The sequence below is a fragment of the Coregonus lavaretus genome (assembly GCF_964263955.1).
Source record: "Coregonus lavaretus genome assembly, chromosome: 28".
Lineage (NCBI taxonomy): Eukaryota > Metazoa > Chordata > Actinopteri > Salmoniformes > Salmonidae > Coregonus > Coregonus lavaretus.
The window spans coordinates 21,287,825-21,310,860 of record NC_140015.1 but is presented as its reverse complement, the minus strand read 5'-3'; the positions used below and the strand labels follow the sequence as shown (position 1 = coordinate 21,310,860).

Below are 23,036 nucleotides of genomic sequence, written 5' to 3'. Positions count from 1 at the left end.
CATTATTTATTCTAGACAGAAACTAAAGAAACATGATATGAAGAAAATGTAGTCTATTTCAGAAGAACAGAATAGCATACTCTGAGTTGTTCTTACGTTAGTTCCTGATCTGGCTATGCCAAATGGCTGTGGGCTACACTAGTTCATTTAGCAGACAAGATTTGCTTAGAATTCCATGGCATTATTTTATAGTATGAAGAATACAATTGAACAAAGCTGAATAAAATAGAAAGGATATTTTCTCCAAAGGATTTGAGGGAGTGCGCACGCATGCGGCTATTCTGTGTTGAGTGGTTAAAGAAATAGGTACTCCTATATGCTTAATTTAGTGTTATTAATGTAACTTTAGTTGTTCTACAAATGTTGGGCTATATGTTTAGATTTTTTATACATTGTAAGGCTGCATGATGCAACTCTAATAATGATGATTTGAAAAAGGTTGCTAGAAAGGCATGAGCTCTGTTTTGTATTTTTGCGCCGGCTGTACACACTATCAGTCTCTCATTCACAATTTGACAAGCACTTGATAATGCCTGCAATTTCACGGCGGCATCCCCTTTGTGTGGCCGTAATGCACCCTAAAAGAATCCATGCCTTTTGTGGCCAGTGGCCGTTGTGCCCTTGGCCCGGAGTGCTTTGCGCTCCGAAGCACCTCTCACTCACATGGTTCTCCATCACGTGATCAGGTCTTTCTCACAGGCTACAAGTGAAGACAGACACATCGGGGACGCAACTGTGTGCGTCCTTATCCAATTCCGAGGTGCATATTGAAAATATTGGAAGAACTGTCACCATTTACTTTTCGTCAGCCAACAAGATGAGTAGGCCTAACGAACAGCAAAAGCACTAGCCTATGTCAATCTACTATCCCCCATAGTACAAAAGTTGACCTATTATATTCTGTGCGAGAAATAAATATTCCTAACATAGTCTGGGACAGTTGTGGGATGCGATAGATCCCAAATTAATACAACCACTAGCATCAAAAAACCTTTTTTACACAATGTGGCTGATGCCACAGATCAGAACGTTTAGCTTTTAATGTTGATAACTATTAGGCTATTTCTTCCTATTATAAGCGCAGCAATGCGCACACGGCAGTAGGCTATAAGCGCGAATGTTCCATTAGCGGGGAAACACCATTATCAAAAGTGACCGCAAATGCGATTATGCATGTAATGCTTTTATTATAAAGGTGCATTTTTATGGTGAAAATGATCTTCCCCAAACTGCTTATGTATGCAAGTTAGGCTCTACACCCCTTGTAAAGCGGATTAATGTGCTTAATTTTAAGTTATTTGGCCAGTTTAGTTGTGATACAACCCTTATCAAAACATATAGGCCTATGGGCTAGGCTAGATGAGATGTGCGACTATGATTAGAAAAAGTCGCAAAAAAAGGCATTGTTTCTTGCCTTACGCTGGGCATCATTCACAAGTGATAATATATAATTCACAAGTGATAGGCTAATATTGTCACCCATCAGACTATTCTTGATATAATCTTTACATATACTAAATAATATATGTGTGAAATTTGTTTTGATTTAGAATGGACCATTATCATGCACCTGTCTCGAAACGGGCAGGGGAAAAAATACATGTCTTCTATGCACCTAAATAGCGAATGGAGGACACTTTTCCTGTGGTTCATTTTCATGCCAGCCAGGTAAGCTATACTCCTGTTGTAAAGATAAGCAATGTGCTTAATATTAGGGAAGTTGAGAAATAAATATAGTAGGCCTAGCCTATAGAACGCTGATGGGATCCTCCTCTTTTTAATAGAGGCCATCACTCTGTTTTCTCACAAAATTGCATAGCCTATAGAAATGTTGCGCAACATGAGCTCATGAGCTCTCATTAAGTGTTTGATTAGATTTTTGATTACATTTGCATAGATGTCAGAGTGATTAGAGGGACAATAGAGTGCTGAGTACCAGGCAGTTAGCAAGTTTGGTAGGCTACTAATGGCTTGGAGATGCCTAATTACCGTAACTAAATGGTCACGTGGAATTTGACTGCCTTCATGACTCGTGACCGCCGGTGTGGCGGTAATATGGTCACCGCAACAGCCCTAAGTGAGAGGTGGTTTGTAGAGGCAAAAAAAACACAACCCCACTGTACAACCCTGACACTCCATCAGCACTTAACTGCTACATCTGAGTGAGTTTGAGGTCTCAAGTAGAGATATCAGAGGACAGTCAGCACAGATTGTAGTGGTTTCATAAAAATGGACGCAAAATAGTGATACATTCAGGCGCCACAGATTGAGAAGATGCAGGTATTTTCTCTGTGCTTTCTCTGTTCTCAGGTGAAGCTTGTACCTTGCATGCTAAACAGACGTCAAACTACTTCTCAACCCAACCAAAACCAACTACATGATTTTATCAAGCAAGAAAATCAGTCTCCAGCCGAACACACCCTCATTGCCAACACCTCCATTGAACAAGTACCACATTACAAATACCTGGGCATCTGGCTTGATGAATAACTCAACTTCACCACACATATCAATAATCTACCAGGCAAAATCTAATCCAGACAGGGCTTTCTGTACCGCAACAAAACCTACTTCACCTGTCCATCCAAAGTCCTGCGTCCTCCCTCTGTTGGACTATGGTGACACTACCTCAACACCCCCAAAACGCTGCTCTCAAAACTGGATACTCTGCACCGCTCAGCTATCAGAATTGCCACTGGAGCCCCCTACCGCACCCACCACTGTTCCCTCTACGAGCAGTTTGGCCTACCATCCCTCACAAGCAGACGACAAATTCACTGGTTCACCATCATTTACAAAACCCTTACTAGCAAAGCCCCCCTCTACCTCTACACTCCTCTCCTTCTCCAAGTCCTGTCTGTTCCATCATCCCACTCCAACTCTGGTTCCAAAACATGAACACTCTGCTGCTACTGACTGGAATAAACTCCAACAGGACTTAAAAACTCAACCAATTAATCTCCATCCCCAGTTTCATTAACAGGTTACATGAGCTGGTTATCCACCCCTGGGACTGCTTTTAGAGAGTCAGTAGCTACTAGTTGTGTCCCCTGTGTTTTACTGATGTGTTGTAAAGATGTATTTTTCTTTTTCTGTTTTTGCGTGGAACTTTTTAAAAAAAATGTCTGCTTTGTCTGCATGTTGTCACTTGCCTGCTTTGCTGCACGGTTATCGCCCCATCTTGGTCAGGTCATTATTGTAAAAGAGAATGTGTTCAATGATTTACTTGGTTAAATAAAGGTTAAATAAAATAAATAAACTAAACAGGGCTGCTTCCTTGCTGTAATATTCCTGGGGAAAGGCCAAGCATAAATGTCAGCTCAAGGTGCAGTCATAAAATCAAATTGAATTCAGGTTTCCATGAAAAATTTACCAAATACAAAAGCAAAACCAAAATAACTTATTGTACCAATATTTGCCCTGTTCACAATTAAAACTGTTTACTACCAACATACCTATATGTGTTTAAAGGTTGACTCGAGACCAAGAAGAAAAGTTATTTTGTCGCGGCAACCAATTTGCCAACTCTCTCTTTATCACATTATGTTGTTAGCTACCAGTTGCAGAGGTTTGCTCAGCCTGCGTAAAGAGATTACACTTCTCCCTGGGGATGGAAGAGGACTGTTTACTGAGATTATGACCGAGTTGCTTTTAAAGGCTGAAAACAGTAAATCTTCCATAAATGGTTCCATGATAACATTAAACCACAAGGCAGTTCCTTTAAACGGTAAAGCCGTAAACCTAGTTGTCTTGTTTACCTTGCTTGGCTTAGTCTGCTTAACCAGTTTTGTTACTGTAGCTCTTAACTGATAATGGCTATGAAGGACAATTCTCTCACATCAAATTCAACTCGAGGTTTAGTGCAAACGGTCTAATGACACTTAAAAAAAAAAAAAAACTGCTGAAAGAGCTGCGGCCGATGAGAAAAATATTAAAACATTTGCTTTGTAGGCAGTTTCAGAGAAGGCCACCACAGCATTGTGACTGTGCGTTGTTCTTCTGTGCTCCATGGCAGGCCTGCATTATGCTAATGCACTTCTGTGGGCGCTCTGCATTCCCTCCCTCTGAAGAGATTTTTAGTTTTTTAATCTGACTGAGGCACAATAGTTTCAGGAGTCTATTAGCGAGGCTAAGGTCCAGGGGATAATCTCCTCCACAGCTGCCACTGAGCATACCGGCTCCCCCTCACACACACAGCGCTTCTCAGACCCCGCTAAAACCCTGGTGGCCAGCCTGAGACGCATAGTGATGAACTCTATGCACCCCTTGGTCTGACTGACTACCAAACCAGACTTCAATGACAACCCAACGCAGATGAGAGAGTAGCTAACATAAACATGTGGAGCGGGTCGTTGTCTGACGTTAGCATAGTTTACAGACCCGGGTGGTTCCTTGGTGTAGCCTAACATGAGAGGAGGAGGAGAGGAGACTGACAGCCACGTGTCTGTCCTGCAGACACAATCCAGAGACGATTGCTATGAATCAAGACTGCGGATTATCCTGGAGTGTGAATTAATCTGAGGCCAGTAGATAAAGCTTCTTCAAACTAAGGGCCTCCCAGGCCTGTTGTTTCTGATAATGGACTTGGGCCTTCTGTCGTGCAACAATTAAAACACAAACGGAGATAAAAACCCACATGTTCATCCATCCAGCGATTAAGCAACGGCTGCTCACATTGTTCAGCTGTTTGAGAGACGGGAACAGAAAAACAAGGGTTATCTTTATCAGTTTACCCGTTCCTCAACACACATGGACAATTAAATTGTATCAATGAGGATCATGACGGATAAAACAGCGAACAAGGACTCTGTTCATCATCTGACAATGCTGCCTGTGTGTAGTGTATGAGCGCACGAGAGACTGCAACTGTATTCAAAATCTGTGTCAGTAATGTGACAAAGCAAATAGTTTGGTGTACATGGAATGCACCCATTGGAAGGTCTGGTATGTTGACACGTTGGCGGCTGTGCTGTGAGTCCAACATACTGGGGAAGGTCAAGAGCACACTGACCCTCCTTCCCCACAGCAGGGGAGCAGACACTCGCTCTGAGGATGAGTGCTGATACGCACCAGAAAGAGAAGCTTACCCTACCGCTAATGAAGCACTCCAACACTCCTGTAATTAACACAATGCTAAGGGCCATTACCACATGTGGAGCCGCCCCGCTACCCCACAGCTGCATTCCCCTAGTCAGCTCAAACTGAACTGAGGTGACTGGACCAATACATTACATCATGAAATCACTAGGGCTTTTTAAGTACCACTCTACTCAGCAAATTGGATGTAGTCTATCACAGTGCCATCCGTTTTGTCTCCAAAGCCCCATACACTACCCACCACTGTGACCTGTACGCTCTTGTTGGCTGGTCCTCACTACATGTTCGTCGTCAAACCCACTGGCTCCAGGCCATCTATAAATCACTGCTAGGCAAATCCCCGCCTTATCTTAGCTCATTGGTCACCATAGCAGCACCCACCCGTAGTCTGCGCTCCAGCAGGTATATCTCACTGGTCATTCCCAAAGCCAACACCTCCTTTGGCCGCCATTCCTTCCAGTTCTCTGCTGCCAATGACTGGAACGAATTGCAAAAATCTCTGAAGCTGGAGACTCTTATCTCCCTCACTAACTTTAAGCATCAGTTGTCAGAGCACCTTACCGATCACTGCACCTGTACACAGCCCATCTGAAATTAGCCCACCCAACTACCTCATCCCTATATTGTTATTTATTTTGCTCTTTTGCACCCCAGTATCTCTATTTGCACATAATCTCTTGAACATCTAGCATTCCAGTGTTAATACTAATTGTAATTATTTTGCACTATAGCCTATTTATTGCCTTACCTCCATAACTTGCTACATTTGCACACACTGTATATATATTTTCTGTTGTATTTTTGACTTTTTAATCGCACTGCTTTGCTTTATCTTGGCCAGGTCGCAGTTGTAAATGAGAACTTGTTCTCAACTGGCTTACCTGGTTAAATAAAGGTGAAATAAAATAAAATAAAAAAACCACTTCATGAACCAAGGCACTAGGGAAAGTAAAACGGGAGAAAAAGGAAAATATGAAAGGGTCTCAAACAGGACTTCTAGTGACGCAGATGTAGAGAGCAGAGTTGAGGTTAATCCAAATTTCAATTCTTGTCTGTTGGATTAGAATTTCTTCATGTCTAGAAATGAAAAGGACTGTAAATCTGGCACTGTTTACAGCCATCTGTATTGAAGGCCAGCTGTTGTATGGAGTATGGAATTAGGGCTCAGCTCTGGTCAATGCCAGCTTCACCAGCTGCTCAGTAGTGGAATGGACTACCCATTATTACAATGGCGTTTGGGTCTGTCTACTCTACACCATAATCTAAAGATTGTGCAACACGCTCCCTGAAACAGATAAGCAAGAGGCATTATGGCTACTATCATCAGCAGTGGAGGGTTAACAAACAATTCAGACAACCCCATTACTGGTCGAGCTTGACACACTCTAAACACTGTGATTAGCCTAGTACTGGAGATTCAGCTATAGCTCCACACTACTTCTGTTTAAGGAGAATGGGCTCCAACAGAATGTGCTACAGTGAAGCCAGTCAGTGAGGAGAGCAGCAGTCTGCTCACACCCCCTGCCCAATCCCCATCCCCTGAGGAGGTTTTCTGAGGAATGGGGACAGCCAGGGATGGGAAGGACCAAAAACAAGCAGCAAACCATAGAGGTTGATACTACAGTTTAAACACTTATCACTCTGTCTCACTCCTCTCTTCACCGTAGAGCAGGAAGGGTGAAATGCATAAACAGGGAGGAGGAGACAGAGGCGGTACAGAGGAGTCCTAATTACGGCTTTGACTCAATGCTACGCTACGAAGCCCTGCTCCTCTCAGGAGGACAGGCATGATGGACCAGTTCAGAGGATTCACACTCCTTGTGATCAGCTCAGGAAAAGTCCTCCGGGTAAATAGAAAAGGAGGGCATCTCTATTTTATGGCAGCAGGCAGCTCCACACAACGTGTCTGAAGTCCAATTTAGCAGTAGCCTATATTCCCTGTACAGTTTGTTCCCATGTAAACAAAATAAGCAGAGAAAACAGAGAGGAGAACATTGTGTGACAAAAATAAAATACAAAACAGGCTACAGAATAAGAAGATGCTACAAGTCTTTATGTTGGCTAGAATCATCCTTCATAAAGAACCATTAGATGTGGTTTATCTGCAGCACGGAGAAGGAGGCGGAGTGTCAGATGGTGTGTGTGTGTGTGTAAGAGATAGAGAGGTCTAACAGGGTGTTTATGTCCAGTAGCTGTGATCAAGGAGCATTGGGCCGCCCTAATCCCTGCTTTAGAAGGGTGCTTTAACGAGCTTCACAGGCTGCCCACACTGGATTACCGTATTAGAGAGTGCGCGCTGCAGCCGCCTCCCTCCCCACTCTCACTAGCAAACTCACTCTCTCTGTGTCTCTCTCCTCCTGAGCCCAGCTGAGACATAGGCTAGCAGCAGCAGCCTGGGTCTGGTTGTCTCCAGACTGGGGACTCGCATGTAATGGCACTCATGGTGATGAGCTCTGGGCAGGCCGCAACTGGGGCAGGGGTTAGACTGATCTCATCGCTCAACTCAATTACAGCACAGTGAAGAGGGGTATGGGTGAAAGGATGAGATTAGAGATAATATGAGAGAAAGAGAGAGTGGGAGGTTGAGGGAGAGAGACTCAGCTTGTGTCCACCCTGCAATGCAGAAGCCCCTGGGGCTCCATCCAACCCACAGGTGTCTGCCTGCCTCAATGCTCACGCTGTTAAACCCAGGCACTCTCAGGAAGCCTGTGACATTATCTGGTCAGCTATTTATCAGTGACTCACACACACACACACATGCACTCATCCAGCCATCAGGCCCAGTGATGCCTTACTAAAGCAATGGCCTGCTCTGATCCCAATTCCCCCATGAGAGCCATAGCATTTACTGCTCCAAAGAGCACAGAGCCAGCAGACACTGTGGATGATGGAGAGACTAGGAGACAGGCAGCAGAGAGCCACTGTGTTGACATGAAGAGCCCTATCTTGTCCTCTGGTTCCTGGGCCAGCGTGGGTGGGCGCCAGGGTGAATCAGTGTCGAGCAAGTGGGCCCGCTCCCGCTTGCTTCTCCCAGAGAACATAGAGAAGCCGTAACAGGATGCCAAACAGTCGAGGCTCCATTTCAGTCCATTAGCACGTTAAGGCAATATTTGCCATATCCATGCCTGTCCTTCTGAGGGCAGTGACAACAGGGTGCAGGTGGTGTCATGGACAGAAAACCTTCCACTGCGTTGCTAAGGGACACCATGTTCACTGTTCAATCCCTTCCTCCTTTTAACTTCTGTCTCCTAAACATGACTCACAGCCGTGATACACTGCCGCAAGTCAGTCAGGTGCAGCGCTAGAACTCCACATTACTGATGGGGGAAGGCTGCCATAGCTTGTGTCACAGCATGTGTTCCAAGACAACTTCTAGAAAAATTCCCCTGCTACTTAATAGGGTCACATTAGCGCTGTTCAGACAACAGAAGGGAGGGGGAGACATTGGCTTATTTAAGCCCCACTCTCATGGGATGCCACACTTAATTAGAGAAACCCCATGACTCCCACTACCTACACTTACAGCTACTGAAACACACAATGTGGCTGGTCCCTTAACACGGCAGGGGAACTCCCTTAACATGGCAGAGGAACTTGGAAGATTTCTGGCTGGGAGAATGGCGAAGCAGAGCCCCTCAGCTGAACCAAAAACTTCACACTGAGCACCGTGGTGGGAATTTAACAACCATTTTCCACTCCTGCGGACTTAAACAGCCTGATAATTTAGCTGTAGGGTTCTGGGAATACAATTACTGGATCTGATCTGGTTTGAGTCAACTTGTCTGCTCAGAGGATTCCTGATGTATTAATCAGGCTCTGGTCAGAACTGGGCTGGAGTGAGAAGAATGATCAGCATAAGAGGGCAGAGCTCTTCTCTCCTCTGTGTTAAATCTAACGGGAGATGGGATCAATAGCTGCGCAGAGAGCTAATAAGTGATAGGGGAGAGATTAATCAGAGGCTTAGAAGAAGTGTTGAAGTAATTGGCTAAAAGCTTCAGGGCTCCCCCTTTGAGAGTAAAAGCCTGGATAGTGATATGGAGAGCCAAAAAAATCTCAGCTGAGAAAAAAGAACAAACTGCAATTAAAAAGAGATGGAAAAGAGGGGTTGTGTAAACGAAATGATGTAATATGGGATCATGAAGTATGATTAAATATACTGAACAAAAATAAAATGCAACATGCAACAATTTCAAATATTTTACAGTTAATATAAAGAAATCAGTCAATTGAAATAAATTAATTAGGCACTAATCTATGGATTTCACATGACTGGGAATACAGATATGCTTCTGTTGGTCAGAAATACCTTTAAAAAGGTTAAGGGCATGGATCAGAAAACCATTCAGTATCTGGTCTGACATCCATTTGCCTCATGCAGCGCAACACATCTCCTTCGCATAGAGTTGATCAGGCTGTTGATTGTGGCCTGTGGAATGTTGTCTCACTCCTCTTCAATGGCTGTGCGAAGTTGGCCGTGCATTATCATGCTGAGACATGAGGTGATGGCGGCGGATGAATGGCACGACAATGGGCCTCAGGATCTCATCACGGTATCTCTGTGCATTGAAATTGCCATCAATAAAATGCAAATGTGTTAGTTGTCCGTAGCTTATGCCTGCCTGCCCATACCATAACCCCACCAGCCCCCATGGGGCACTCTGTTCACAACGTTGACATCAGTAAACCGCTCGCCCACTCGACGCTGTGTGCCAGGTACAGCTGAAACAGGGATTCATCCGCGAAGAGCACACTTCTCCAGCGTGCCAGTGGCTATTGAAAGTGAGAATTTGCCCACTGAAGTCGGTTACGACGCCGAGCTGCAGTCAGGTCAAGACCCTGGTGAGGACAAACAGGATGCAGATGAGCTTCCATAAGACGGTTTCTGACACTTTGTGCAGAAATTCTTCGGTTGTGCAAACCCACAGTTTCAGCTGTCCGGGTGGCTGGTCTCAGACGATCTCGCAGGTGAAGAAGCCGAATGTGGAGGTCCTGGGCTGGCGTGGTTACACGTGGTCTGTGGTTGTGAGGCTGGTTGGACGTTCTGCCAAATTCTCTAAAACGACATTGAAGGCTTCTTATGGTAGAGAAATAAACATTACATTCTCTGGCAACAGCTCTGGTAGACATTCCTGCTGTCAGCACCCCAATTGTACGCTCCCTCAGAACTCAGAGGAATTGTGTTGTGTGACAAAATTTGGCAAAAGAGAAATGCTCACTAACAGGGATGTAAACAAATGTGTGCACCAGATTTGAGAGATACGTTTTCTGTGCTTATGGAAAATTTCGGGGATCTTTTATTTCAGCTCATGAAACATGGGACCAACACTTTACATGTTGCGCTTGTATTTTTGTTCAGTATAACTAATCCAGCTACTCTTTGGTGATGAGTAAGAGACTCACAGGCTGGTGTATTCTTACATGCCGTTTTGCATTTTTTTGTAATCCAGTGCAGTACTCTAGGTGTGGGGTGTGAGGATCGACTGTGCTGCGGAGACAGGAAGCTGCTGGGGGTGGAAGAGGCTCCAAACAGGAAGTGAGAGCTAAGCTGCGGTGAGGGCTGCACCGCGCACACACGCATGTGCCAGTGCACAAGCTCAATCTGCTTCATTCCAAGGTTCCCAGCACTCTGAAGTAAGAGGGACTGTCCCACTTTACAATGGCACATACTCCTAAAACAGCACAGTTCTGATCAGTTTACACAGTGAAAGATTAAGGTGGATATCGACTAGAGCTGGAACGATAAATCGAAAATTATCGACACCAACCATACCTATCACAGGCATTTCACTGATTTTTTTCATTACGATAAGCAGCTTACACTAGAGAAATGTGAAGTTTGAAATTAAATGTTTGCTTATATGGGGGGGGTTGTTAATGGGATAATTGATGGCTACAACCATCAAACTAGTAGTAGTAGTTTAAAGGATAAAACCTTTTTTAAAGGTGCAAATTAAATGTTTCCAACTTCAATTTATCATTATCGCATCAATTCAGGCAATTTATCATGATATGGATTTTTGTCCATATTGCCCAGCTCTAATATAGACCAATTAAGGCCATCCTTTACCATTCACAGTGCCAAATGGGAGACTGTTTGCTCAACACCAGCCTCCAGTTCAGCAGCAGAACAGGAGTAGAGAGGGGAAGAGAGAGGCAGAGGGGGGGGCCTTAGGCCTTAGTTCAAAAATCTGTTAGGAGCTAAATTTGCCAGCCAGTCAAGCTGTTAATCTTTATTTATTTAAGAAGGAAATGAGTGCGAGTGCACGCTGCTGAAGGCTACCGGGCAAACTCTCCTCTGTGGCCTTCTCCTGGTTGTCAGTTATTGCTGCTTTATGGGAGCGAAAGTGGAGCACCGCCTGACTGGAGCTCATATCAGGGCTGCATGACAAGACGTCTGGTTGTCTTGATAACCTGAGATGTGATTGGATACAAAGCAATAAGGAAGGAAACATCCAGCCACTTTCCCAGTGCTTAGGCCTAAAGATAGGACGCAATCTCTCTCAGAAATTGTTGTGTAAAATGGGACAGAGAAATATGTGAGCCCAGGGGCCTCTTTTATAAACCGTGCACACATACAAAATATACCCCAAAATGTGCTTGAGCCAGTTTATAAAAACTGAACTTGACGTGAGAATGTCCTTTCCGCCACGCAAACTTTGGACCATGCGTACGCACATCTTCTAGTGGTTTAAGTATTTTATTGCAAGCAGGCAAGTATTTTGTGCAAATGGGATATAGGATGACACACTTATTCATAAAAACACAGCCTAATAACAAGATGCAGCTATTTGCCGTTAGTGAGAAGAGCGAAAAATCGAGTGTTTTATCTTTGTAATCTAAAATAATTTGACATCGGACTCTATTTCCTATTTACTTTATTTTCATAACCATTGCAGAATAAATTCCTCACCTTTTCTGGCCGTGATGGGTTCCATATTCCTGAATACAACAAATTACCATGCGCATCGCTCATTTAATTGAGCCTATGTGAATAGATAAGCCATGTATTTCAAGTTCTGCTTTATGTGATCCCATAGGCAGCGCAGTTTATAGCCTACAGACGAATTTAACAGGTGAACAACAAGACAGTTGATCTTTTACTTTTGAGTATGTATGCTACTATTGTATGTAGTCTACTGTAACTGTTTTGAGTAGCCTAGACAATGTTTCAGAATTCGTGGGCAGTCCAGCATTTTTAGGTTGGGGGAAAAGTCACTGCAAAAGATTTTTGAATTCAAATGTTCTGCTGACAGTTCCACAACAATTTGCCATTGTATTCATTCAGAAACTGTCGTCACAGTCCTTTTCTAAATACAGCATAAATGACTGCAAACATTTTTTCAAAACATTCTGCCCACACCTCTACAGAAATATGATCAAATATCCAATTGCTCTTTCTTTTACAAACTGCCGTGGCCTAATTCGAAAGAGTGCCAAATTATACAGCAAACAAAGTGAGTTATTGTCACCAGATAAGGTGAACGGAGGGCATTTTCCGGGCAGAGTTTTATTGCTCGTTCACGGTGCAGTTTTATGGCAGGTCTGGTTTATAACGGAAACATGAGTATGTATGGCATGCGGCAAGTTTATAAATCTCAATGTTTTTGTACACGCGCAGACTTTTCAGAAATGGTGCACATAGAAATTATGTGAAATTTACGCAAAGTTTATAAAATGAGGCTCCTGTGTAACACACGACACAATAAGTTACACAAGTCTCAAACCTAAACACTACTAGGCTATTCCCCTCAGGGGGTGTTTGTAACGGTGGATGATTTGAGATGGATGAGTAAAAGTACATTAAGCATAGCCTAAAAACATTGAAAGTACTTTAAAATCAGTAGCATATTTATTTCACAAAAATGATACGTACATGCATGACGTACACTGACTGGCATCACGGCTCATGTAGCTTTAGCTTCCGTTGTGCTAGAAGAGCACAGTAATGAGGTATTGGCTACCCTGACATATGGCATGACCCTGTGACTTGAGGTGCCCATAGGAAAAACATAGATTTACAGTTCACTGCTTCTACAATATGGCATTGGCCGCATTATAAATGGCACTCTGGTTCTCAAATAGAGGGCTGTCTTTTGCTGTACAAATAGATCTGAAAAAGCACTGGCTGCATTCATGCTTCTCAATGGAGAACTAGCCTATGGCATAAAGAATAGGGGGCTTCAAGTTCCATCGTCAGGGGGCCCATCTTTTTATTCTAATCCCATAATGGCATGAGATATACTAGGCCTCCTTTTCAACTGAGATGTGAAATGACAACTGTCAAACACTGATCTCACTATGATGAGATATGCATAATTTTAAACCCTAACCCCAAGGAGAATTTTTTGAAACCCCCCAAAACCAAAATGAGTTCCTTCCCCTTTTTAAACAGATGCAAAATCACATGACACACTGTGAAACTAAGCCGATCGGCACAATGTGCGGAAAAATATTTACCAGATATGTTTCATATCAGCTACGTACATTTTAGTGTGGGCTAAGATTATTCTATTAACACTTCTCTATTTAGGTTAATATGTAAAGAAACTCTGCACATTATCATTGAGCAGAAATATTCTGGTCTAACAGCTTTAACATTTATGTTTAATAAAAACAGGAAGGTAGGAGTTACAGCTCTGTCGTGTATGCCATTTACTGATAAGCAGAAAAAACATTGAGCAACACCACACACAAAGATGTCTACATGAGGTACATTTGCTTCAATTACAGTTAGCCTAATATGGATAGTATAAGTCAGGGCCAAGACTACCATCAAGCGCCTGAGAAAACTCTTGGTAGGCTAAACGGAGCGGGAAAAAAAGGGTGGAAAAAAGCCTTGTTGTAGCTCAGTTGGTAGAGCATGGCGCTTGCAACGCCAGGGTTGTGGGCTCGATTCCCACGGGGAGCCAGTATGATGCACTCACTAACTGTAAGTCGCTCTGGATAAGAGCGTCTGCTAAATTACTAAAAGGTAAATGTTGTAGGAACATTTTAGCTGTTGTTGCTGTCAGAATCTGATTGTCCGCTTAGTCTGTGCCTGTAGCAAATGAGGTGTATGTGTTTTGGTGCATGACTCAGGAATGCAAATTAGAGAGGATCCCTGGCTGGTCAATCAGCTGTGTAAGTCAGAGAGGTAGAGGCCATGGAACAGCGCAACCTGAATGCTCAACACAATATGAAACCAACAGGACCATACACTGCACATGTACCCACCGTGGTCAGGATCAAAGGCATGTCACATGAGAGTGGCCATGACCACTCACTCACACAGAAAACACTGAAAAGGCTATGCGGACACTCCTGACCTGCAAACCGATATTAAATTTTAGAATCGGTTAAAATTAGGATAAGGTAAAGGTTAAAGAAAGGGTACGTTTTAGAAGGTTTTTTGTTTTCGTTTTGAAGGTCAGCACTGTCCTTATAGTCTTTCCCAGAAAACACATAATATGCCATTTTGCAGAGAAGGGCGACACATTGAAAGAGTAACATCAGAGAGAACACAAATAGGCTACATATACATTCACACACAAAATGCACAGACTAGTTTCCAAACTTTACCCTACAGCTCAATCGTCGGTAAAAACACTGACTTTTTGTCAGCTCTCATGGAAATAGTCTAAGTTTCCTTCCCTCTTTTTGGGCAATGGAAAGAACTCCCAAGAGCACTACGTAATTAGGCAATAATGGCCTTCAGAAGCCATGTAATAATTATGACCAGCTCTATTCCAAGAAATAGAAATAGCATGGACTTTAGTGCACCTTAATTATTCAACAAGACATTGCATTCTAGCGAGAGAAACCAGTAACGCAAACTATGAATCCAAAGTGACTGCTGTCGTATTCACACACAAAACCTACTGACTGAATACTGAGAGAAAGAGGTTTAAAGATATCTTGATTTCACTGAGTCCATCTTTCAAATCTGGAGTATAGAATGATTTATATTTATGAAAAAAATACATTGTCATGTTTATGAAACACAACAAAGGCATACACAGCAGCAGCCTGAGGCGATTAATGCATGTTATGTTCCAATCCCACCCCTTTCATCCCATCAATGGTCGAGCTTTAGATAACTAGTTATGTAAAGGGTATTTTCTAAAAGCAGGCAGAAATGAGGGTGAAATACATTGCTGTGTGGCACCAGCTAGTCGCTAAACATCTTCTCAACTGTTTGGATTAAGAATCCTATTTCAACATTAAGAGGCCTTCAGTTGATATCCCGTCATTGACATACAGTTTATCAATCACGGACATAGGCTAAACCTTTCTTCCCATCAGCTACACCACCATACTGTAGGCATTGACATCACAGCACAGCTTCTGGTTTGTGAGGGCCAACTCACAATCTTGTTCAGAGGACAGAGACTCTTACAGTCTAGGCTTCAGCCACCCAGAGACCAACAGTGACACACAGAGAGAGAGAGAGGTGACACAGAGACGACACATTGTGTGAAACACAAGGAGTTTAACAGATGCTCCTGTGTGGTGGAGGGGGGGTAGAAAATAGAATACAACCACCACATCTCTCCATGCTGGTGCACTTAAGGCGATTTTGAATAAACAAAGCCTCAACACAGGCCATTCCCTCGTGAGAGAGACCGCTTGTCTCGAAAGCATAGATGCTTATGCTTAGCACTAGCAGGCAGTACTGGAGATAGATGCTGAGAGAAGCGTGCCCTCTGACACTGATACTCAATCTTGGATGGCTTTTTGAATGTAATACCTTGCATGCAAACTAAACTGGGTTTAATAATTCAGGACAGACAGAAGAAACAGATCCTAAGCTTTAAAGAGGTGAAAGTTATACAAAGTATCATGATGAATAACTTGGAATAGATTCATTTTGGTATGTAAGCTAGACCTTTGTCATCAATCACAAGACTTAGAAGCAGTCTACTCTACAGTATGTGAACCTGACAATTTGTATAAAACTGCACAGACTTGGAAACGGAATGGCTGAGCTACCTAGTTACCTTTCCCCTTTTTAAAATATCACACTGACAGCTTCGTCTGATATGATACCCAAAAATTAAACTGACTGATTCTCTATCACAAATCAAAATGTCCAGACTGAATGGAAGCAGCAGTGTCTTGGCCAGCAAGTGCCAACTATGACAGACAAAACCACCCAACAGCATTATAAAGCACCCACCAAATTATTATCCATTAAAAACAGGCTATTTGGAGGAGTTGAGGTCAATATTCAAACTATGCCATAGAACCATTCAGTTATACAATAAGTAGACTTTATCTGAAGTGATTGTTCTGTACACAGACATGATCACACTGCTGTGTTGGGGGCATGTAGGCCTATACACTGCAAGCCGTAGCAGTTAGCCAGTCAAGTGCATGAGCGGGCAGGTGTCTGTCGCAACCATTAGATTAAACAAATTTACTTTGACCTCTGTTCAAATTCTCCAGAAATGTGGGTATCCTGCTTGACATCTAACCATTACCACAAAGAATATCTGCATGCGTTCCCACTGTACATGGCTACGCCTACGTCAAAGCTGTTTGAGACATAAGGCAGACGGAAAAGGCCCATCTTCAGCACTAGCCATGTAGCAGGCCATTTAAAATGTGACCAACTCTACCTTGCAACTGGTGACTCTCAGACCTGCGAGTGGGAGGAGGCCAAACCTGAAGGGACAAATCCCACTCTCCTCAAATAGATAGTGGCCAACCTCAAACGGTCACAATGATACGGAACGGCAGCTTGCTAAAAGGCAGAACACAACCCCCTGGATTTCAAACTGTTGGTTTATAATCTAGGTTGAAACTTTTTAAGTGTCATATTCCAGTTATGCTCAGTACACTTTGATGATTACTTTACCTCAGGGGAACAATTGGTCTGAAGAGAAACCCATGTTAGCAAATAGTGGTTGCTCCAAGCTACCTTCAAGGTTTAGGCGTATGGCAAAGACTGAAAACAATCTTTATGGAAAGTTTTGTTTAAATCAAAAGAGATGCTGTCAAAAAGTGATTGAATTACCCATAAGTGAGAAGCACCACTTCATTCTACTGAGGACCCCCTGGTGATTCCTAGAAATCGAATCCAAAACACGTCAGCCAAAGAACAAAAGGCAGCACACAGAGAAAGGATTATGAGATGCAAGGTGCCAGGGACAGAGCTGGAGGAGGGGCTAGCCAAGAGCACTTACTTAAAGAGATTCTCTAGGACGATGAACCATAGACCTCCTCATGCTCTGGTAGTGCATACTCCTTTCAATCATTCAAACTCATGCCTCTGCAAGGTAAACGGGCTGACAATGTCCTTCTCCTTGTTGAGGATCTGATGTGATCAAGTGTCAAAAATGTATTTGGAAGGGTAAAAAAGAGACGGTCAATCGGCCAATCAACAAACATTTCACTCTGGGTAGCGTGCTGTCTACTTCTAGAAGTTAACTTCTTTCAGAGTAACACTAACATTTCTGGCTGTGAAAATTGAGGAGACCACTTTTTTCCTTCTGATATGCAAATGTAATAAGAACCCTTATATTTAGCTCTACTTTCTGAGCCGACTCTCTCCCCCAGAGCCCCTGGTGAGATAAGGCCTCTTCCAAACCCCATACCGAATCACTTACTGACAAAAACAGGCCAAAATGAATTCATACATTGCCAGAGACTAAAAAGCTAAGTTGACTGCACCAAGTCTGCAGACAATCTTCTTCATATTTATAAGTAAGAATATTCAAGAGAAATGAGAACTCCTCAAGATCTAACTGACACATACGAAGGGCTGGATGAAGGGAGGCCGAATGGAAAGGCCTCTCCCACACAAGGCCATTTTAAAATGTCTACCACAGATATAATCATGTTAATCATCAATGTTCTCATATGGCAGGACCTACTTACAAAGATAGCACTTAGATGAGGGCTGAAATTAAACTGTTGAACCTTTCATGTACATGGTTTTTAAATGCCCATGCAATCAAAATTAATTATTGCTCTTCGCTCACACCAGTATTCCACTGGTCTTTCTCAGATCTCTGTCGATGATGGTCCCGAGGCCATGTGGGCGCGTGGCGGTCTAGCCTGCGGCTTACGCAACTCCTGCAGGAATTTTAGAGTATTGCTGTGTTGCAGGCTTAGTGTTCTGCTATCAAGCTGCTCGCCGCCTCGCCCTCGCTCTCTGATTAATATTTATGCGGAGCTTGGTGCTGCTGGGGGCTTGGGGAGTGTCGCACCACGCTGGCATCTGAGACTAGGAGAGACGGGAGTCTCTGTGGCTGGGGATAGCCTACTCCTTGTCAACCCAGCATTGGACCTGTCCTAAATGAAGAGTATTGTGTTTCTGTGGTTATAGGGGTCTTGTGTAAGAGACCACTGTGCTTAACTAGCTTTAAGCATTACTTAACTATGCTTTAAAGCCCATAAATGAGCTAGTCAAGAACATATTTTCTGAGTGTGACTCATGTTGAAGAGACTGGGTGGGTTACAAAAAGGAGTGGGAGATGACTACTGATACCGTTTCAACAGCAGTGTTCTCTCCACCTGCATGAGAGGCGGGTGGGTAACTGTTGCCTGTCAACACACACTGCTATTATGGTGTAAACACAGGGATGGTTTGCACTGGTGTGTCATGTTCATCAAGTGTCCCAGAGGGGAAAACACCTCTGGACATTCATCCATGACAAGAATACACAAATAGTGCATGAGGCATTCTGAGGGGGTGTATGGACTGTTAATAGCCACACAAAATACTACAGAATGCCATAAATAGTTCAAAGGATTTAAAGTGGACAGAATCTTACAAACATGTAGTTGCTAGCAAGACATAGGTTTAGCTCCATTTGCTACACACACCATCGTTTGAAATGGAAATCAGATAAAACATATGATAGCTGGTGTGCTTAGGCGGTAAACTTACCCCCTCTTTACCTAAAATCCATTGACGTTCAACAGAGGGATTATGATGATTACATTTAAATCCCAGAGCACTTGCGTAGACATTTTTCCCCCCTGTCCTTCCTAATATCTTGCAGTCCCGTGATGATCAAGCTCTGAAAATGGACTGAGCTCTTTTCAGGGAACGCGAGAGTGAGGCTTTGAGTAAGATGGCTATGTCTGAAGTGATCCATTGGCCCCAGGTTGTGTCAGATTAGAGAAGTTGCAGGATTGGCATTTCAATATAGTGAAATAAAAACATCCGCAAAGCCCTTGTGTTCCCTGTGTTGAGCCCCAACACACTACTAGGCCTAAATCTTGTATTGAACGTACTATGATGTTGGCTTATTCATTGAATAAGGTGTAGCTTCAGATACAGATACTATACCGTGTGTGAAGAAAGGGACGAGGAAAGAAAGTGCAGAGAGGAACATTGCAGAAGGCAACAACTCTGAAAAATAAGCTGTTGTGTTGCTGTTCTTTACTAGATGTGGGACGATAAGGTCTTTGAACTTTTCCTTGACAAACATTTTATTGTAGCTGGTTTGCAATAGAAACACATTTTTCCCCCAATTTTTCTTGACAATTGAGGGGCATATGCTCCCAGAACAGCAATTTGATGTGCCGGTAAAACTTACTGTCCATTAATTGTAGATTAACAACCTTTGATCAGCTGAATTATACAATCCTTTAAAGCAGATAACTAGCAGTTACCAAGCCTTGCAATTAATGAATTTGAAGACAAAAAAATGCACTCATCCTACCTTTAGAACTTCCCCACGTTTAAAACTTAACTCGTCGTCAGCAGTGGCCTTGAAGTCGTATTTGGCAATGGCCTCCATGGTACTGGTTGTTGGACAACTGTGTATAACCGTGGGTTTAGGGTACTTGATAGGGTGAATGTTGTTTTATTCCCTGTTGTTGATGTGTGGAGACCAGCAGTGTCAAAATAAAAACACAGTTCCAGAATTCAGTGATAGGTTGCTTGCTCCGAGTCGCTCCTCCCGTCTATGACCCGTTCCTTTAGGGCTGGATCCTCACATAAAGGTCGCAGTAAGATATCTGCAAAAAATGGAGAAACATGCCACAAATCCGATAATATCTAGCATCTCTGTTTATGTCTGGATGTTGTGTCGGTCGACAACTGTATGATGATGGGGCTGAAATTGACAGCTGTTCTTCAAAAGAGATGAAGGCAGACAGTTGACATCTCTCGGGCATGCACTTGATACATTTGATGATAAAAACAAACCAAACGACAGTGAGATGGGTGGAGTTCGTTTTGCATGGCCTGGTGCCCTGGGTGGACTGAGTTTATTCATTTTATAATAATATAATATAATATGCCATTTAGCAGACGCTTTGGGACTTACAGTCGTGCGTGCATACATTTTTGTGTATGGGTGGTCCCGGGGATCGAACCCACTACCTCGGCGTTACAAGCGCCGTGCTCTACCAGCTGAGCTACAGAGGACCCCTTCCATTGGACCCCTTCCATTCCATTGGTCCTTAAGTGAAATCTCCACCCACCCAGGGCACCTGGCAATGCAAAACGAACTCCACCAATGTCAGACTTCAATCCACACTAGTGGTTGGCCAAGAATTTACAATTGACAGGCCATTGTTGGGTCAAGGAATGAGGGAGCGCTAAAGTCTGTAGCTACTTGTTGTAGTGTAACATGCCTCATACGAAGTGGTTTACTAGCTGTCCAATCAGATTCGTTGTTCACTAAACGTTTCTTAGCCTGTTTGTAACACACACAACAATCAAAACCAGCACTGGAATATACAATTTCTTAATCTCTGCATCAAATCGACACTTTCTGCTAGGGAGTTCACTACTAGTTACCCAGGCTAACTTACCAATCATGCGAAGTACGTTACATTAAGTGACTAGCTAGCTAGCGAACAACATCTTTCTAGGTTATTATTTGACAACAATTCACGTTTATGGGAGGCTCTGTCAACTCTCGTTATCAGTTAACTTTCCACTTGTAGCCAAGTCAGTTAGCTAACTAACGTTAGGTACCCACATTACGGCCAGTGACAAAGACAATTTTACTACATTTGCGTTAACATGTTAGCTATAGTTACAGTAGCTAACTTCACTTATTTTGGTTGTACTGTGAAACAACGTTTCCAGCTGTTTTGAATTAGAGCTAGAAGCCAGTTCAAACGCTAGACTTCTGAGAGAGGAAGTTAACGTTAGCTAGCAACTAGCCAAAACGAAAAAGCTAGCCGGCTATTTAGCTAGCTAACGTTACCATTAACAACAAACACAAATTAAAAACACCAACTTAGTTAACAGTTATTTGTTTAATATCTAGGTTACATGCTTGTGTACAGCTATGTATGTGAATTCTTCGTTTCTGAAGAACTGCATGGCAAGCAGAGGCCTATTAGCTAGCTACAGTAGCTAACCAAAGCGAAAAATACACTTTCGCATGCTATAACGGGTATTGTAGTGTAGATGGCTGGCTAGCTTTTGTATTCAGTAGAACGAGACAAAAACTCACCCGCCAGTTTCTGTGAAATGTAAAGTTCTTGCTTGATCAAATGTCCTTATTGTTTAGAATCCACCCTTTACAGTTTTGTTAGTGGAGGTAAGTGTACAAAATACGTCTGTTTTTGCTTAAACCCGAACTAGCCAGCGACGTTTATTTCCGCTTCCTTCCAGATGCTTCGGGTGCTGCTACCGCTCGGCTCCTGCCTCCCTCGCCTAGCGCTGTGAGCAGGGTGTCTGACCGGCCCATAGGTCTCGCCTTCTAGCCACTGGACCATCTATCGCGATACTTTCACCTGATGGCTTGCATAGCTTTTTTAAAATTCAAATACAGAGCAAATACATGTCTCTCTGTCCGTCACATAACTTTGGTATGCTTGATGCAGCGATAGGCAATATAGATTAACGTGTTGTTACTGTACTATTTTAAACACATTTCTGTTACATAGTTAGTTAGATGGTGAAAAACATAGGAAAGTGCGTCATCTAGTGGCAAAGGGTGTCCACTACAGTCTACACAAAAAATTACGCTAACACCCTGGTGTCATGGGAAGAAAGTCAAGGAAATCAATGATTGGAATACAAATAGCTATATTTAAATGTATTGTCAATGTCGCCCTATCCTGGAAATTGTGACACTTTTTTTTTCTTAGTTGTTGTCAATCCAACAAACAGTGCCATCACAAATGGGCATCAATCTTGACAGTGGCACTGTGTTACTTATGCACTCAGGCACTTACAAACAGGTATCACACATAGCCTATTATTGCTACGATGTAAAATCAGTTGTCACTAGGTGTCTCTATGTACCCCTCCTCTTTTTCTCTACCATATAGGGGAGGATGCGAAGCCACCATGTGAAATGTTGGCAAGGCACATCACTGTAAACCTCACAGGCTCTCTTACAAGAAGTATTCTTGTTTGAGGGAGTGCATTGATTAGCAACACTACTGGTGTAAAGATAGAAGAAGAACAACTGGATTTTGAGGAGAGGCTACAGAAATAGAAGCAGGAAAAGGTCAGTTTCTACAAATTCACCCCGTCTCCACTGAATTACTTTGATTGATTAATTGATGTACTAGAATAATTGGAGCCTGGTTCATCACCATAATTACAGTGCACAGCATAGAAAAGGGCGCCCGTGCCTTTCTTTGGGTCTAAGATGTTTACAATTCAGGTTATAAAGACTGTTGAGTAGTTGCAAATGCTTCACCTGCGAAGTATTATTATTATTATTATTTTACATTGTTTTATCTTTTTGACACTGTGATGAGGACAAGGAATTTCCCGAATATATTTTAATGTCATTACAACAATTCTTGCCACTATGAAATAATACATTCCACAATTCGACTGCATCTATTTGAGCATGATGTGGGTTTGATTTACAGTAGCCAAGCAGTACAATAATAGTATAGCCTACTGATTATATAATATTTATTTCTATAGTCTACTTTGATGGTAATTAGGCCTACGTTATTTGCCTGTTTTCACATAATTTTTCTTTCAGAACCCATCCTTTTGTTGAGCTTAATCTAACTTCGAA

General features: G+C 42.8%; 1 protein-coding gene across 1 annotated transcript in view; it reads right to left on the bottom strand.

Moving 5' to 3' along the window:
• The window catches only part of LOC311104550 (growth factor receptor-bound protein 2-like), a 37,353-nt gene extending 15,623 nt beyond the window's left edge, over positions 1 to 21,730 (bottom strand). The window contains exons 1-2 of the mRNA XM_084146418.1: positions 21,504 to 21,730; positions 19,752 to 20,049 (exon numbers count right to left, since the gene is read on the bottom strand). Of these exons, the coding sequence (XP_084002544.1) occupies positions 19,752 to 19,829 (78 nt within the window). The 5' untranslated portion in view covers positions 19,830 to 20,049; positions 21,504 to 21,730. The remainder of the gene's footprint in view (positions 1 to 19,751; positions 20,050 to 21,503) is intronic.
• Positions 21,731 to 23,036: the final 1,306 nt, after the last annotated feature.